Here is a 20,000-nt window from a genome sequence, read left to right on the forward strand (position 1 = left end):
TGCTCTGGATTGAGTGGGTTGCCATTTGTTCCAGTAGTTTACTGGATTGCTGGCCATTACACAGGACAAGTGAATTCAGGCTATAATATGCAGAGGCTATGTGATTCCCTTTCACATCACTCCCAAACCACATTCTTCATGACCCAGTGTCCCTCTCTATCAAATGAGTGTTGCACAAAAAGAGGTCTTCAGCCTTAGTTTAAAAAAAAAAGTCATACAGGTGGTCCCACCAGCCCACAGAGGATTTAGCTCTTACTCTAGGTTTTTTTAGTGCCAGAGAAAACAAAAGGCTTCAGGCCAATTATAGATGACAGCGGCCTAAATGAGTTTGCCTTTAAGGAAAATTTCTGGATGGTCATAGTTCAGTTAATTCTTCCCTGGCTGTCTCAAGAAAACTGGACAACACTCTTTGGACCTCCAAGTTGCCTACCTACATGCAAAGATCTGCAAGGAATTGACCAGCTTCATTGGCGTACAGATATTGCCTTGACTATGACCCAGACAACTTGAATTCACCTAGCGTTAATGTGAAAAAAAAGTTTCCAATATGTCCAAGAAGTTTTTTCTGTTGCATATCAGATAGTCTTTACTAGATGCCCTTTCATGACACTGTTGCAGAATTCTTTACATAAGGGATCTCCTCCCAAGGATAGCACACTGTTTGGCCAGTATACTAGAGCCTTTAGATCTTATAGGCACCGTATGTCACATGTATTCTCCCAGTGTACGAAGTTGGCCATAAAGGTGATGTACGGGTGCAAACAGTCAGAACTTCCTTGCCACCAGTCTGAACTCCATTATCAAACATTGGTCTGAATGCCCTTCTGATGTACTGGCTACCAAGCAGTCTTCAAATAAGTGCCTCATTCAGGGGTTTCTTCTGTCCTTTTTTTAATATAGTAGTGTATCTGTATTCGTGTCATCCAAGAAAGGAAAATGATTGTGGAGGCAGTTTCCCCATAAAGACCATCATGAACATTGTCTTTTTTTACTTAGGCACTTCCCACAACCATACTCAGTGCTCTATCTGTCAAATGTTTGTCCCTAATACCCTACATAGTCACTTATTGAAAAGTAACGACTTAAACTGTTGGCTCAGGGTGCTGTGGAGGAATGCTCCTGTACCAAGGGTCAGCCATCTGCCAAGAAGAAGGCCAAAAAGAATAGGCATGATCCTGTTGCTGTCCAGCCTCCCCTGGACATCTCTATAGAAGCCAGTGAAAGGCTTGAAGACCGTCTGGTTCTTACCTTAGATTCCTCTGCAGCAACCCCCTTGTAGGCTTTTCCTTCATCAGTTCCAGTCATTGAGGGGGGGGGGGACCTCTGCTGATTATTTCCAAGAGACCAAAGGGGATTTCTCAAATTTTAGTGAGGGAAGAGATTCCTACTATGATTACCAAATCCCACCAAGAGTGTGAATTTTCAAGGGTTCGTAGGGCAGACACCCCGCTCAAGAAAAGCAGAAAACTTAACATATTACCACCATTGCTAAGGACTTCCAACATGAATAGCAGGAATTACTTGGGGTTTGTTCAGTTCTTTAATGGCCGGGAAGCCTCCTCTTGGGGTGTCAATCCCTGCCCCTTTCTGGTCTTCCACTCTTCTTAGTAGGTCTAGGTATTTGGATTACTCAGATGAGGACTAGGGTTCTGGGGAGGAATACCTTGTTTCCTCCTCTCAGATTCATTTTTCTCTATACTATGGTTCAGAGGAAGAGGATTTTTTGAGCCCAGACTCCTCCTTTGAGGAATTGGAGATACTATTGCTCTTATGATGGAAACCTTTAAATTGGATTGCTTCCAGGTCTCTGACATTCAAAAGAGGTATTTTGACCTTTTACAAATGGAGTCTACTAAGCTGACTGCTGCTCTTACTGTTTTGTCAGTCCTTTTTGATACCTTTTCTGCTTTTTCTGTAGCTCCTAATTCTCGGCCTGTAGTTCCTAAGAAACCTGATATGCTCTACAAGGTGCATATGGATGGCAAATTTTTGTATAAGTGCCCTTCTGCTGATCCTTCTGTGATTTTAATTTCCTCTGATAAACCTTCTAAGCTGTTGCCATCTGCTAAGCTCCTTCCTTCAGATAAGGATAGTCCAGCTATGGAATGGTTAGATACAAATAAATATACTGCTACCACCTGTTTTTTAGGGCTAGATTTTACCATACCCACATGACCAGGTATGATGTTCTTCGTGTTTCACTGTTGCAGTCATCACACTTGGGTTATCTGCCTGCAGCAGCCCTCAGTCGGCCCGAATACCAGAGTCTTGAGATTTCCCCGTTGGATGCTGTCGCTTCTTCCATGACGTCAGGTCGTCAGGGGTATAAAACAGGCAGCCGACGCCATTACATCAGTCTTTCTACCTGAAATTTTCGTTTTTCGAGTTTCAAATCTGAAGTCTTCTAAAGCTAAGTACCCTGTTGGGGATTCGTTTTTCTTGCTCTAACCGATGTCAGAAAAAGTTAACAGTTGTCTTGCCTGTGGAAAGCAAGTACCTCACAGGGATTTTCATTCTTAATGCATCGCCTGCTTAGGCCCAGAGCACGATATCCCTCGCTGTCGGTTTTGTGCCTTGTTTAATGCCTGAACCATCATTCAGGCTATTTTTGTTGCTAAATTCTTCCGCTCTCTTTCTCTGTATTCCGAAATGGCTTTGATAAGCCATCCAACTACAGATCTTCCGAAAAAGCATAAAGATAAAGACAGAGACAAGACCGCATAGGTCCAAAAAGCTAGTCTCCAGTCCGCTAGTACTCAGTGAAGCGCCTTTGCAGCCAGAGATGCCCGCTTCTACAGATTCGCAGGTCTCTGCTGAGACCCATTCGGAGTCCGGTATGCTGCGAGCTGCTTCTTCGACTGTGGAACCTGCGGATGTCTCTACCTTGGTTGGGTCCGAGCCGCTGTGCAGGCATTGGCTTTTAAGGGTGTATTCTGACCTACCGATGTTCACATTAAACCGACAACTTCGTTTTCAGCTAAAACTACTGAGTTTCTCAGGCCCAGAGTACGCACTACGCCTAGAAAACCGACGACCAAAGTGCATGCTGAAGCTCCCATGCCACAAAGACAAATGCTTAGAATGGCTGAAGACCTTATCACCCTAATTAGTGGAAGATAGCTTTCCCCTGCTAAGAGAGACAAGATTGAGTTTCTTTATAATTCTACAGACCAGGACTCCGATGACTCTAACCCTTTTGATTACCAGGATATACGCTTATCAACCTTTGAGGATTCAGATTCAGAGGAATCCATTCCCTCTGCCTCCCCTCCAGAAGATTTTTCTTTTGGTGAAACCTTGCATACTTTAAAAGAGCATTGCCGCTGGGAATGCCAGGACTATCCTCAGTCCAAAAAGAGACTCAGAGAATTTTTAGAGTTGCCTTAGCACAGGCCTCTAGCTATACCCCCTGTCCTGGATGCTGTAGATGATGTCTTCATGAAATCCAGTCTTACTCCAGACACTTTACCACCGGCCCCTAGAAAACCTGACCGGTACTACTGAGTATCTGATTCTCACAAATTTCTCTTTAAGAATCCTACTGCGGATCCAAAGACCATTTCCCAGGGACCTAAAAGTATTAAGGCTACTACAGCCAAAAACCCTACTCCTTCAGACGGAGATTCCAGAGCTTTAGACAGATGGGGTAAGAAGGTATATACCTCTGGAACTCTTGACATCCAGGCATTGAATTGCCAGTTTCACATGTTGAAGTACCAGCAACATATTATGGAACTAATTAAACAAAAAATTGTGTTATTTCAAGATTGTGCAGAAAATAAAGATTTACAAGAGTTAATGCATTCTGCAAACCAAGTTAGTAAGCCTACTTTGCAGTGTGGCTTTGATGCCCTAGAAGCATCTTGCAGGGCTGCAGTCACTGGGTCTGTACTGAGAAGGCATGCTTGGCTGAAGGAACAAACCTTGCTAGACCATGTCAAATCAAAATTACTAGATGCTCCTTTAAATCAGGACCGTTTGTTTGGCACCAAAGCAGAAGAGGTTTTTAAAAAGATGGAAGAAAAAGCTAAATCTATGCAAACTGTTAAAGAATTCTTACAAGTGCAGCCACCTAGATTCAGTAGGCATTGACCTTCTAAAAACTGGTCCTTTCCAGCCCCTTCCAGGCCTTCTCAGTCCAAAAACAGGGGAACCAGACCACCAAGACTACAGTCTCAGGGTATGCAGAGATCTAAACAATGGAGTGTTCCCACCTCAAAAACAGGAAGGGGTAAGCCACCCCCTTATGGAAAATGTTCACAATAACTTTTCAATTATCCTTCCCTGCCCAACTACTTGCACCCCTAGGAGGAAAACTTGCCCTTCATGCCAAAAACTGGATGACCATTACTCAGGACCGATGAGTTCTAAACATTGTATCCCAGGGGTACAGATTCTACTTCTATTCACTGCCAACCCTAAGCGGGTTTCCAGACCTTCCTCCAAACCAGTGGGCAGAGGCTCAAAAGCAAGTACTTTCTCTGCTCAATATCAGGGCCATTCAACCTGTTCCACTACAACAAAGGGGACAGGGTTTCTACTCCAGACTGTTCCTGGTGCCCAGAAAAGAGGGTTCTTGGTGCCCTATCCTGGATCTGTCAATTCTCAACACTTTTCCTGGTGGTCCCAAAATTCAGAATGCATACCCTCCAACAGCTTCTCCATATGCTAGCCAAGGATGCCTGGTTAGTCACCCTAGACTTAAAAGAAGCTTATCTGCACATCCCCATAAGGGAGTCTTGCAGAAAATATCTACGCTTCAGGGCAGGCTCTATGCACTATCAGTTCGCTGCACTTCCCTTTGGCTTATCTACTGCGCACAGAGTATTCACAAAGTGCCTGGCTCCAGCCATTGCATACTGCAGGCAGAGAAATATCCAAAATTTTCCCATACTTGGATGATTGCCTGATTCAGGCAGACAGTCGGGAATTGCTACTTCAGCATCTGGCATTTGTAAAAAGACTTCTATCTTCATTGGGGTACACCATCAATGAAAAGAAATCAGAACTGGTGCCCAGTCAAAAAATTGTATTCCTGGGAGCAAGCTTGAACACAACTTCCCAGATGGCATTTCTCACTCCAGAAAAACAGGTCTATTTGAACAACTACTTCAAACAAATGGCCACCAAAACCCAGCTATCTGCAAGGAAAATACTGCAAGCCCTAGGGTTCATGGCCTCATGCATTCTGCTAATTCCATATGTAAGACTGCATGTGAGGAAACTTCAATGGTACTTAAAAAGTGTTTGGTGCCAACATTCTCAGGACCTGGAAACAGTCATTCCTATCATACCTTGTCTAAATACAGAGTTCCTTTGGTGGGCAGAAGCATGCAACCACAAGAAGAGACTGCCTTTCACTCAACCCCTCACTGTCCAAATCCTGACTACAGACGCATCAGACTATGCATGGGGGGGCTCACATGGCAGGCAAATGCATTCAGGGCAAGTGGAAACCAGGACAAATCCTCCTGCACATCAATCAAAAAGAGATGTTAGCTGTACAGTATGCTTGACAGCCTTCAAATACCTAATCCTTCCAGGACAGCTGCTGATAAAAACAGACACCACCACAGTTATGTGGTACATAAACAAGCAGGGGGGAACCCATTCTTACCCACTCTGCAGGTTAGCCATGGCCCTGTGGAACACAGCCTTGAGCAACCAAGTGCATGTACAAGCTTAGTTCCTGCCAGGCAAACCAAATTCACTGGCAGACAACTTAAGCAGAAATCTCCTGGACCCACACAAGTGGAAATTGGAGCCCAACACCTTCAACTCTTCTAATCCAGAGGTGGGGGGACACCAGAGGTGGACCTCTTTGCCTCCCCCAAGAACCACCAGTTGAGCAAATTTTGCACCAGGAACCCTCACAGCAGGGCGGCCTGGAGGGTGGATGCCTTATCCTTCAAATGAGAAAACCTCTCAGTTTATGCCTTTCCACCTCTGCCCATCCTCTCAGAGGTACTACTCAAGATCAGACAGGACAGCCTAAGGGCAATTCTTATTGCACCAGACTGGTCACACCAGTACTGGTACCCACTCTTACGCAGTCTGACAACAGTGCCACCCTGGCACCTTCATCAGACACCTTCCCTGCTGTCTCAGCAGGAGGGACAGATTTTGCTTCCACAGCTGCAAACCCTAAACCTTTCAGCCTGGCTTATCCCCTGAATACTTCACCAGCAACCCTCAGCAAACAGGTGCTGGACGTCATTCTTGAGGCCAGAAGGCCTAGTACTAGGAAATCCTATGTTGAAAAGTGGAAAAGATATTGTTCTTGGAATCAGTCTCAAGGAAAGGACACAGCTGTGCCCTCCTTACCTCAAATCCTTGATTACCTAGCAGAGCTACCCCACAGAGGCCTATCCTTCTCCTCCATTAAGATTCATGCCTCTGCCATCTCAGCTCATTATAATACTGCACCACCTCTATTCTCTCACCCTCTCATCAAACATTTCCTTAGAGGGGCGAACAACATAAGCTCCCTAGGAGAGCACCCACCCCTGCCTGGGACCTTAACTTTGTACTGGAAAAGTTCACGCTTCCCCCTTTTGAACCTGCGGCTTCAGCAGAGTTAAAATTCCTTTCTTGGAAAACAGCCTTGCTTTTAGCCATAACCTCAGCTAGAAGAGTGTCTGAGTTACAGGCACTAATGGCTGTGGAACCCTTCATCATTTTCCATGCTGACAGGGTTTCCGTCAGGACTAACCTGTCCTTTATGCCTAAGGTGGTCTCCAGTGTGACTGTAAACCAAGCCATCCATTTGCTAACCTTCTTCCCTAATCCTCAGAATAAAGGGGAAAGGATCCTTCTACCTGGACAGGACTAAACCTTTCTTAAAATCTGTCCAGCTGCTAGTCAGCTTTGCTATAGTGGCAGAGGACAAGGCCATTTCAAAGCAAACCATTTCCATATGGATAGCGCACTGCATCCATTTCTGCTACAAGCACCATGGAAAACCTACCCCACAGGGGATTAGAACATATTCTACTAGGGCTACTTCCACCTCTCCAGCATTTCTCAGGAGAGTCCCTACCAGGGACATTCTGGACGTTGCAACCTGGAGATGGTCTTCGTGTTTCACTGTTGCAGTCATTACATTTGGGTAATCTGCTGGCAGATTGCCCTCATTCGGCCTGAATAACAAAGTCTTGGGTCCTGCGTCAGTCGCTGTCTCTTCTTCCATGATGTCAGTCATCAGGGGTATAAAACATGCAGCCGATGCCATTTTCATCAGTCTTTCTTGCCGTGCAGTGCCCGAAGCAGAAGCAGTTCACAAGTGCCAGTCGGCCGACTCCTGAAATTTTCATTTTCGAGTTTCAGAACCGAAGTCTGCAACCTAAAGCTAAGCACCCCGTTGGGGAAACTTTTTCTTGCTCCTTACCGATGTCAGTAAAAGTTAATAATTGTATTACTTGTGGGAAGCAAATACCTCTTGAGGATTTTCATTTGTACTGTATTCCTTGCCTAGGCCTTGATCACAATGTGCCTTGCTGTCGGTTTTGTGCTAAATTTAATCAACGCACTATTAAGCGTCGGTATATTTTTGCATCTAAATATTTTGGCTCAAGATTTAACTATTCAGAAATGCCGTCGGTTAGCAATCCGACTACTGGCATACACAAAAAATGCAAAGAAAAAGACAGAGACAGACCGTTGAGGTCCAAAACCGACGACGAAGCTTCTCCTAAGCCAGTCGTCGGTACTCAGTGAGATGCTTTCCCAGCCCCTGATGCCCGCTACTTTTGATTCGCAGGCCTCTACCGAGACTCATTCAGAGTCCAGTGTGCTGCAAGATACTTTAAGTATTGAACCCTCAGATATCTCTACTTTAGATGGGTCCGGAGCCGCTGAGCAGGCACTGGCTTCTGAGGGTGTTTTCAGGCCTAAAGATTTGTATATTAAACAGACACCATTTTCAAAACCTAGGCCAAAATCAACTTCTATGTCTAAAAAAACGATGCACAGGCCCCTATGCCTAAAACACAAATGATCAAAATGGCTGAGGATTTAATTACCTTGATCAGGGGTTCCCATTCCCCTCCTGCTAAGAGGCCTAGGCAAGGCACTGACTATGAATCTTCAGATCAGGTTTCTATTTCTTCTGATTCCTCTTTTGATCAAGAATTATCTGTTCCACCTTATGAGGACTCTGATGCAGTAGAATCCATCCCTTCTGCTTCTCCTGAGGATTTTTCTTTTGGAGAAACTTTGGATACCTTAAGTGAACATTTTCACTGGGAGAGTCAGGATTTCTCAGAATCTAAAAAGAGGCTTAGGGATTTCCTTCTTCTTCCTCAGCATAGGCCTTTGGCTATACCTCCTGTACTAGACATTGTTGATGATGTTTTCTCAGAATCCAGCATGGCTCCTGATTCCCTGCCTCTGGCTCCTAGTAAGCCAGACAGATATTACAGGGTTCCTGACTCCCACAAATTCTTTTGTAAAAACTCTACTGCTGACCCTGAAACCATTTCTCTGGGTCCCAAGGGCGTTAAGGCTTCTACTGCTAAAAATCCTATCCCTTCTGATAGAGACTCCAGGACGCTGGATAGATGGGATAAGAATGTTTACACATCTGCAACCTTGGCAGTCAGGGCTTTAAACTGTCAATTTCATATGCTTAAATATCAGCAGCATGTCATGGGCTTACATAAACAGAAAATGATGTTGATTTCTGACTGTGTGGAAAATAGAGTTACAGGATTTATTGCATTCAGCTGAACAAGTTGGAAAGCATACTTTGCAGTGTGGTTTTGATTCCTTGGAGGCCTCTTGCAGGGCTGCTGTAACTGGATCTGTGATAAGATGGCATGCTTGGCTCAAGGAGCAAAATCTGCCTGATCATGTTAAAGCAAAGTTGTTGGATGCTCCTTTACAACAGGACAGTCTATTTCGTAATAAGGCAGAAGAAGTTTTGAAAAAGATGGAAGATAAAGCTAAATCTATGCAAACTGTAAAAGATTTCCTACAAGTGCAGCCGCCCAGGTTAAGTAGGCACTGGCCTACTAAGAATTGGTCATTTCCAGTACCCACCAGAGCCGCTCAGGTCAAACCCAGACACTCCAAAGGCTCCAGGCTTCAGTCACAAGGAACTTACAGAACAAAACAATGGGGTGCCTCCACCTCCAAATCTGGAAGTAACAAGGCACCTCCCTACGGTAAACAGCCTCAATAACTTTCCTCTGCCATCACCAAGCACTTATCTTTTGGCAGCCCTTTTGGGGGGGAAACTGGCATTTCATGCAATGAAATTGGCATCTAATTGCCCAGGACAAGTGGGTTTTAAATATAGTATCCCAGGGATACAGATTTAATTTCCACACGTTGCCAATCCCAAATGGATGGCCAGATCTGCCTCCAAAGCAGTGGGCAGAGGCCTAGAAACAAGTTATGTCCCTCATGAACATGGGGGTGATTCAACCAGTACCAGAAAAGGAAAAGGGGCAAGGTTTTTATTCAAGACTTTTCCTGGTACCCAGAAAAGACAAACCATGGCGTCCAGTTCCGGACTTATCCATTCTAAATACATTCCTGGACATTCCAAAATTCAAGATGCTGACTCTACAGCAGTTACTGTCTATGCTAGGCAAGGATGCCTGGTTGGTAACTCTAGACTTAAAAGAGGCTTCCCTTCATATCCCAATCAGGGAATCTTGCAGAAGATACCTCCATTTCAAAGCAGGCTATTTGCATTACCAGTTCTCTGCACTGCCCTTTGGCTTATCTACTTCACCCAGGGTCTTCACAAAGTGCCTGGCACCAGTAATTGCATTTTGCAGACAAAGAAACCTTCAAATTTATCCTTATCTGGACGATTGTTTAATTCAGGCAGAAAACAAGGACACTCTTCTACAGCATCTGGCATTTGTAAAAAGGCTTCTAACTTGTCTAGGGTTCACCATAAACGAAAAGAAATCACAACTGGTACCCTCTCAAATAATTACATTCCTGGGTGCAAGCTTGAATACAACTGCCCAGATGACTTACCTCACGCCAGAAAATTCAATTGATGACATACTTCAAACAAGTGGCCACAAAAACCCAGCTATCTACAAGACAAATTCTGCAGGCCTTGGGGTTCATGGCTTCCTGCATTCTACTAATTCCATATGCAAGACTGCATATGAGGAAACTTCAATGGTACCTAAAAAGCTTATGGAGTCAACATTGTCACAGCCTGGAAACAATGATTCCTATCATTCCTTGCCTGCAACAGGAGTTCCTATGGTGGGCAGAGGCCTGTCACCAAAACAAGGGATTGTCATTCATTCCACCCCCTGCCACCCAAACCCTGACTACAGACGCATCAGATTATGCTTCGGGGACCCATCTGGCAGGGAGATGCATTCAGGGCGAATGGAGCCCAAATCAAATGAACCTACCATCAACTATCAACCAGAAAGAAATGCTAGCTGTACAGAAATCTCTGACAGCCTTCAAGGACTTTCTTCATCCAGGACAACTACTGATAAAGACGGACAACAGCACAGTTATGTGGTACATAAGCAGGTGGGTACCCATTCCTAACCCCTTTGCAGACTAGCCATGGCTTTGTGGAACACAGCCTTGACTTAACAAATACATCTTCAAGCTCAATTCCTGCCAGGAAAGCATAATACTTTGGCAGATGAACTAAGCAGAAATGTTATGGACCCACACGAATGGAAACTGGATCCACAAATCTTCAGCATGTTGACATGAAAATGGGGGAGCCCAGACATAGATCTTTTTGCCTCTCCCCAAAACTATCAGTTGGACAAATTCTGCACAAGAATTCATCACAAAAAAGCTTGGAAAGTGGATGCTGTATCCTTCAGCTGGAAAAACCTATCGGTCTATGCCTTTCCCCCTCTGCCTCTGCTCTCCAAGGTTTTACTAAAAGTCAGAGAGGAAAACCGAAAATGATTCTGATTGCTCCAGATTGGCCTTGCCAACACTGGTACCCGCTCCTATGCAATATGTCACACCTTCCTCCATGGTACCTACTTCAGACACCTTATCTACTGTCTCAGCAGAACTATCAAATTCTGCACACTCAGCTCCAAACTCTGAATCTTGCAGCATGGCTAATCAACTAATTTCACCAGTTACAGCTCTCAGTAAACCTGTGATGGATGTCATTTTGGAGGCTAGAAGGCCTAGTACTAGAAAATCTTATGCTGATAAATGGAAAAGATTCTTTGCCTGGAACCAAGCACAAGGAATAAACACAGCAATGCCCAATATTCCTCAGATTCTGCAATATTTAACTGAGGTGCTTAATAAGGGCCTATCTTTTTCTTCTATAAAAATCCATGCCTCTGCCATTTCGGCTCATTACAACACAGAGCCTCCTCTCTTTTCTAATCCCCTGCTAAAGCAGTACCTCAGAGGGGCCAAACATTTGAGAGCTGCCAGGAGAGCACCAACTCCTGCATGGGACCTCAATTTTGTGCTGGAAAAACTCACCCTACCTCCTTTTGAACCAGCTGCTACTGCAAACATAACATTTCTCTCTTGGAAGACAGCTTTTCTTTTAGCAGTCACTTCAGCTAGAAGGATTTCAGAAATACAGGCTCTCATGGCAGTGGAGCCTTTCATTATCTTTTATGCAGACAGGGTGGACCTCAGGACCAATCCATCCTTTATGCCAAGGTGATATCTAGTGTGGCTCTTAATCAGACCATTCATCTGCCAACCTTTTACTCAAATCCACAAAACAAGGGGGAGCAGATTCTGCATTTATTGGATGTACACAGACAACTAAGATTCTACTTAAACAGGACAAAATCTCTAAGAAAATCTGAGCAGTTACTGGTGGCATTTGCTGCAGGGGCAGAGGGAAAGGCTATTTCAAAGCAGACTATTTCAAAATGGATAAGCCCGTTGTATTAGTTTCTGCTACATGTACCATGGTAAACCTGTCCACAAGGGGATCAGATCCCATTCCACCAGCTATGCATCTACTTCTGCAGCCTTTCTCAGAGGGGTTGCTACCAGAGACATTCTAGAAGCTGCTACTTGGAGCTCAGTTCATGCATTCACCAAACATTACCATTTACCTCTCTTCTCTAAATCCAGAGCAGGCTTTGCCACTGCTGTCCTGCAGGGCCTTATAGCTGCTCCTAATGCTGTATAATTACATCCTTCCAACCATAGCTTTGGGATTTTACCCAAATGTAATGACTGCAACAGTGAAACACAAAGAACATAGTACAGTTGTGTACACTTACCATAAATGTAGATTTTCGAGTGTATTCACTGTTGCAGTCCTGGTTACCCACCCACCAGCCCCCTATTTCTCTCTTATTATACCTCTTCTTTCTTTTACTATGCTCAAAAGCCTTTTTGGTGTATTTGCTTTTATTTGTAGGTATATTTTTTGTATTCTAAATTACATGCATATATATATATATATATATATGTATATACATACATATATATATATATATATATATATATGTATATATATATATATATATATATATATATATATATATCTATATATATATATATATATATATATATATATATATATATATATATGTATATATATATATATATATATATATATATATATATGTGTATATATATATATATATATATATATATATATATATATATATATATATATATATATATATATATATATATATATATATATATATATATATATATATATATATATATATATATATATATATATATATATATATATATATATATATATATATATATATATATATATATATATATATATATATATATATATATATATATATATATATATATATATATATATATATATATATATATATATATATATATATATATATATATATATATATATATGTATATATATATATATATATATATATATATATATATATATATGTATATAAATATATATATATATATTTTGCTCCCCATTTGGGGGGCACCTGACATCTGGGGTAAGAAAAACTGATGAAAATGGTGTCGGCTGCATGTTTTATACCCCTGACGACCCTGACGTCATGGAAGAAGAGACAGCAAACGACGCAGGACCCAAGACTTTGTTATTTAGGCCGACTAAGGGCAACCTGCCAGCAGATTCCCCAAATGTAATGACTGCAACAGTGAATACACTCGAACATCTACATTTATGATAAGTGTACATAACTGTACTTTCTCTACACACCTTCACCAAGCATTACGACGTACCTATTTTTTCTAAATCCAGAGCTGGATTTGCTACAGCAGTCTTACAGGGCCTGCTAGCCAGCCCTAACTCCTCTTGATTGCTTCCACCCTTCCTCGGCTTTGGGAATCGACCCAAGTGTGATGACTGCAACAGTGAAACACGAAGAGCGTAGTACAGTTGTGTACACTTACCATAAATGTAGATGTTTCAGTGTATTCACTGTTGCGGTCCTGGTTTCCCTCCCTCTAGCCCCCTGTTTTTCTCTGTCCTTTTTGCCTTTCCTCTATATGGTCATTTTTTATGGCAGTGGTATTTACTTTTTACTGGTGGTGTTCCCACACCATATACTAGCTTTCTATTTGAGGGGCTCCTGACATCTGGGGCAAGAAAAACTGATGTAATGGCATCGGCTGCCTGTTTTATACCCCTGACGACCTGACGTCATGGAAGAAGCAATAGCATCTGATGCAGAAATCCCAAGACTCTGGTATTCAGGCCGACTGAGGGCTACCTGCAGGCAGATAACCCAGGTGTGATGACTGCAACAGTGAATACACTCGAACATCTACATTTATGATAAGTGTACACAACTGTACTTTTTGGCTGTTTATTCTTAGGTAGTTAAGGTGGTGTCTGACCTTTCTGATTCTAATGGGAAGGCTTAAGCTCTTTCCCTGCATGGGTCCACTTTCCAGGTTTCCCATCACTCCATAAAATGCAGCTATGATGCAGCTGATGCTTCTTCTAGGGCAGCGTCTTTTGCTTTTGTGATGAGCCATTATTCTTGGCTATGTCTTCAGGCTTTACCTGATGATATTAAAGCCAAGCTTTTGAATGCCACTCTGGATAACAAAAATCTTTTTGGGACAGCTGTTGCTGATCTGTTTAAGTCCCTCCAGGCTAAGGGTAAGGCCTTGCAGGAACTCAAACATATTTTTGTCTCCCCTTTTCCCATATTCCAGAGAAATTAACCTTCTGCCTTTGTCCAGAGTCAGACTCGCCCGCCTCCTAAAGGTAAGAAAGGATATAAGCGCATTCCTCTTGCTAAATCCACTCAGACTCCTTTCTCTCAGAAGCTGATTTTTCAGGACAAGTGTGTCTCCGTTTGACATTTGGCCTTCTCTTCCCCTCGGCCAGATCCGCTGGTCTCTCCACCTTTCTCTGTCTCTTCCAAATTGGCATCAAATCACCTCAGACTCTTTGGTGCTGCATATTTGTCAGGGTATTTCATGGTTTGAAATCCCTTCCCACTTTTTCAGGCATTCCTCGTCTTCCTTTAGAACAGCTTCCTCATTTCCCAGAGGGTCTGCAGTCCCTTTTGGATCAGGGCACCATTCAGCCTGTTCCACCCACCCATGTGGGAAAGGGGTTTAACTCCAGAATGTTTTTTATTCCTCAGAAGGAATGTAAGTAGAGACCAATTCTGGATCTTTCTGTGCTCAACACCTTCCTCATGGTTCCTTGTTTCTGCATGCTGTCTCTTCAGACCTGATATCCTCCTCTTCTTCTTCAGGCATTTTTCATTTCTCTAGACCTCAAGATGCATACCATTACATCCCCATTCACCCTCTGTTCAGGAATATTTTTTACATTTTTCTGTTTCTTCCTTGCATTTTCAATTCTTTGCTTTTTGCCTTTTTACTGCCCCGGGGGTATTCACCATATGTCACACTCCTGTCATTGCTTTTTCCAGGCTTCAGGGGATATGGATTTTTTCCATATCTGGATGACCTTCTCATTCAAGCTGTTTCACCCAGCAGTCTGTTGCAGGATCTCCACTTCATTTGTCTTTTACAAAGTCTGGGGTTCACCATAAATCTCAAGAAATCTATTCTGATGCCTTCCTAGAATAATGTTTTTTTCTTGAGTGCAGCCATGCTGTCTTCCCTTCCTGCTCCCAAGGTTTTGTCTCTGACTGTCTTTTTCCAATCTCTATTTCCTCTGTCCTCTCATGGCCATTGAATTTCTCAGGGTCCTGGGATTTATGGCATCCAGTATTCCCATACGTCCTCTCACAAGGGTCCATATAAGCTAGCTTCATTGGTACCTGATATCAGTGTAGCTTCATCATTGCCACCCCCTGGTGCTCCCTGTTCCTTTACTTCATTGTCTCTGTTTTGAGCTTTAGTGATGGATTCAACAACTCCCTCTCTTAGACTTGGGCTTCCCTTCCAGGCTGCAGTTCTTTCTCAGGAACTGTTCACAGATGCCTCAGACTTGGGATGAGGGGCTTCTTGTTGTCCTCTAAAGGTCCAGGGTCGCTGATCTCCTCATCAGAGGTCAGATCATATTGGCATAAAAGAGAGATGAGAACTCTGCTTCTGGCTCTGAAACCTTTTCATTCCTTTTCCACCCTGACCTCCTCAAAGTCTTCACAGACAATAGCTTTGCAATGTAGTACATCAACAAAGCGGGGGGGGGGGGTATGAGGTCCTTTCTGCTTTGCTCATTAGCTTTTCAGACATGGGATCTAGCTGTCAGATATCAAGTGACTCTTCAGGTGGTTTAAATTCCTTCACAGCTTAATCTAGTGGCAGAATCCTTGAACAGGTCCAGAGCACAGGCTCACAAATGGGTGCTTCACAGAGATGTGTTTCTGGATGTGGTCCATCGGGGGGGGGGGGGATTCCTCAGGTAGATCTTTTTGCCTACCTTCTGAATGAACAATTCCCTGTATTCTGTTCAAGAGTATCAAATCCTGTGACTTGGATAGTGAAGTATTTTCATTGCAAGGGAATGTTTCTGTGCCTTTCTTCACCGCGAGTTTTGCAAATGATCAGGCAGAACTCACCCAAATCTTGCTGGTAGCTCCCATTTGGCTCAGACAGCATTGATTCCTCCTCCTTTATCACTTGGCCAGGAGCATTCACCACGAGTTACCTCACCGGGTGGATCTTCTCATACATGACAAAGAATCTGTTATCCATTCTCACCTGTCCATGTTTCAAATGACACTTTGGGTGATAGGTTTTTGATTCCTTTTAAGCACTTTTCTGAGGATGTGCTCTGGGTTCAGCAGGAGGCCAGGAAACCACTACCATAAAATCATATATGTCTGAATGGAAAATATTTTTTGTCGGGTGCTTCTCTTGCCATCAGGATCCCCTGTCTGTAGAGGTTCTTCTGGTTCTGTCTTATTTATGTGATCTGCTTTATGCTGGATTGGCATCTTCTTCAGTTAAATCTCACCTATCAGCAACTTCTGCTTGTCTGCCCTTAAATCCTGTTTAGACCCGTAAATCCTGTTTTGGCCTCTTTGTTTGAGGTCAAGCAGTTTCTTGATAGTGTCCTTCATATCAGGCCTCCCAGAAAGCCTATTCCGCCTTCTTGGGACCTCAATTATGTGCTTGAAAAATTTACTCCGACTGCTTTTGAACTTGCTAGTTCAGCTTCCTTGCAACGTTGTACTTGGAAGACTTTTCCCCTTTTCATTCTTACTTCAGCCAATAGTGTGTATTTTTTCACAGAGACAGGGTGTCTCCAGACTAATTCTTCTTTTATGCCCAGGGTGGTTAATGAGTTGTCCCTTACAGTCTATTCACCTGGCTTCCTTTTTTCCTTCTCCACTGTCTGTCAGTGAGAATGTTCTTCACACCTTGGATCTGTATAGACAGCTCCATTATTATTTAGATAAAACCAAAGGCAGTTAGCAAGTCTGAGCAACTTTTTGTTTCTTTTCATCTCAAGACTTTAGGTTGGCTGTTTCCATGCAAACCATCTTATCCAAGATTTCTTAAGACTATTTCCTATTGTTTTTCTTTCCATGCCAAATGTCTTTTTAAAGGTACATTCTGCTAGGACGGATTCCTCATCTGGGGCATTTTTCAAGGGTTTGAACACCAATTCTATCCTTGATTTTGCAGCTTGGTTCTCTGTTCATACTTTCACTAAACATTATAAATTGTATGTTATTTCCAGAACCAGGGTTGGTTTTGCTAGGGCTGTTCTACATGGATTTGTAGAGAGCTGTTCTCTGCTTTACTCCTCCCAGCCTTCTACTTTGCTCTTGCACTCTTCCTTATCTAAAGAGTACTGCAGCAGTAATATGGAAGGACATAGTACAGTTGTGTAAAGTCTTACCACAACAATAGATGTCCTCCTCTTCACTGTTACAGTATTTGGTCCCTCCCTCCTTCCCCCTCTTTGTTACTCTCCTTGTAGAGGAGTGCTTGCTTCCTTTTACTTGTTTCCTTTTTCCTTCTGGATTTACATGTTCTCTTTTGTACCCGAGGGTACTGTTTTCCTGCTGGAGCAATTCAGTTCTGAGTGTTTGCATCCATACGTCTTACAGGGGGACCATACGTGTGATGTACAGCACCTATAAGATCTATAGGCTCTGGTATACTGGCCAGATGTTGGGCTATACTTGGCAGGAGATCCCTTATGTAAAGAGTACTGCAACAGTGAAGAGAAGGACAGTTAATGTTACTGTAAAGTTTAACACAACTTTACTTTTCTCTCTCTCTTCCATTCAGTCTCATGGTTTTTCACCAAATAAATGTCTGTATTTGCAGAGAACCAGAAACTACAGGGGGTCAAAGTGTTTCCTATACATTGATAACTGGCTTATACTCACACTGTCTCTAGACAAGGCAAGGGAGTGTATTTTTCAGTTTTTCCAGTCTTTGAGAATTACTGTGAATACTACAAAATCTGAGAGGGAGCCATTACCACCCCTTTCCTTAACTGGATGAATGTAGGACACACTTTCAAGTAAGGTTCACTTTCCACAGGATCGGATGCTTCCCTTACAGTTGGCAGTGTTGCATCTTTTTTTTAGTTTGAAACCATTTCAACAGAACATTGTCTAAAGACACTAGGTCTGATGGTAGTGATTATTTTTTGGTTATTCATGCCAGGTTTCATGTGAGAATGCTAAAATGGACTGCAGACATTCAGTAGTCTTAGTTGTCAGACCCATTACCCAGTGAGTGAAATTTTCCAGTTCTCATAAAACACATTTACAGTGGTGGCTTTGCATAGCCACCCTAACTCTGGACAGTTCATTTCACTTTACCACTTCTGTAGTGATCATTATGTGAATGCCTGTGCGCTGAAGTGGGAAATATTTTTAAGGGCAAACAGTCCATGATCACAGTCTGAGGTTTATGCACACATAACGTCAATCCTTTTTACTCAGCAGGCAGCCTGTGACTCATTTCCTAGTGGTACAGTGGTCATTCACATAAAATCATTAACTGTGGTATGGAATGTAAATAAGCAAACAGGGATTCATTTATATCTGCTCTGTCAAGAATCAGTGAAAATATAAGAATTGGGAGTGTTTATTGCAAATCAGTTTGTTTACCAGTAGTATTCATGGGGAAGTTTTTTTTTTGTTTTTGTTTTTTTTTTTTTGGAAAATCAGACATATTACTGGGAAAGTAATATCTGTTATAGAAAATCAGTAATATTCCTGTGGATGTAATTTCTGATATGGACAGGCTCATACATTGTCTTCTGATGCCACATGAATGGTCACTCAGATTGTCTGTAGCATGGAATCTCTTCCTTCAATGAGGGAAGCCATTTTATGATCTGTTGGCATAATTGAACAGCAATAACTGCAGCAATGTGTACTCTCTAATTTTCTCTTTGGGGAACATTCCAGGGACAGTCTATCCCAGAAATGCCCCTCATGGTTACTCTATACTTCCCATATTCTCTCTTATCCTCCAAATCATTCTGAAAATCAAGCAGAATAAGCCCAGAGTCATTCTCGTAGACCCGTTCTGGCTTTAGCAAGTATGGTTCCCTCTGCTATAGCCTTATCTTTTGTAGAAACCTGTAGATTTGAGGCCCTTTAGAACCCTCTTGACTCACCCATCCAGCAAGTCTCAACTTGATTTTTACTACTTCTGGTCAATTATTTGGTTACTTCCAGAAATGGCCACTGAATCTGTCTGTCCAGATGCTTACTTCTGCCCAATGATCAAGAAGAACATGCAAAATTAAATGGATATCGTTTTCTATTTGGGCTAACTCCAAAAGGTTTAGTCACTTTTAGAGTTGGATCCATTTTCGGCTCCTCTACCAGCTGTCTTAGATTACATTTCTTAGATCTTTCACTCAGTTGTCATAAGCCATCACAGTACATGTGTAGAATCACACACATGTACTTTGAAGGATGGATGGAGACTGAAGTAGCAGGTTCTTGTTTTGGCTGGTATACACATCAAGCTGCTAGTGGCAGAGTCTGAAGAGTATCATAAAAATGTGATGTCTACTTTGATTACAGCCTGAGCATGGTCTGTCCTTGCCACTGTAGTAAGAAGAACAAATAGGTTCAGTCAGTAATGATGCGGTTATTTGGTCAGCAGCCACAAGGATTTTAAAAAAATGAAGTTATGGGGGCTAAGGGACCATCTGGAGACTTTTGCTTGTATAGTGGAGGGAGGCTAAGGGAGTATTAATTACATATGGGAAATTATAGGAACTTATGGATGCCATATAAATGTGGAGTAGATTGTGAAGGGATGGAAGGTAATTAGAGATGCAGGCCCATGAAGGGATTCCACAAGATGTGCACTTTACTGCCTTTAGAAAGAGACTTTTAGAACAAACAGTGGATATCAAAGTCTTGAAACTAAAGGTTATGAGGGAAAGCGTGGCCCACTTTACTCTTACAGCAATTTATCTTTTATCTCTACAGCCTTCAAAAGTGTTCTCACTTCCTGTGCTTTCTTTTTCTGCAGTGTGATAAAACCACCAGCATCGGCATGCTTAACCTTTTTATGGAGATGCTGAAGTTTTTGATACATCGTGGTCAAGAGCTGAGTGGCACAGATGAGGTCCAGCAACAGAAAGCAGACTTCCCATCTGATGACTGTGA

At 42.6% G+C, this 20,000-nt stretch overlaps 1 protein-coding gene across 1 annotated transcript in view; it reads left to right on the forward strand.

Annotated features, from left to right (window-relative positions):
• URB1 (URB1 ribosome biogenesis homolog) overlaps nucleotides 1-20,000 on the forward strand; it is a 1,941,236-nt gene that overhangs the window by 1,031,099 nt on the left and 890,137 nt on the right. The window contains exon 21 of the mRNA XM_044071429.1: nucleotides 19,864-20,000. This exon is cut by the window's right edge and continues 52 nt beyond it. Within this exon, the coding sequence (XP_043927364.1) occupies nucleotides 19,864-20,000 (137 nt within the window). The remainder of the gene's footprint in view (nucleotides 1-19,863) is intronic.

The sequence above is a fragment of the Protopterus annectens genome, chromosome 5.part0 (genome assembly GCF_019279795.1).
Source record: "Protopterus annectens isolate FY-2018-M chromosome 5.part0, PAN1.0, whole genome shotgun sequence".
Lineage (NCBI taxonomy): Eukaryota > Metazoa > Chordata > Ceratodontiformes > Protopteridae > Protopterus > Protopterus annectens.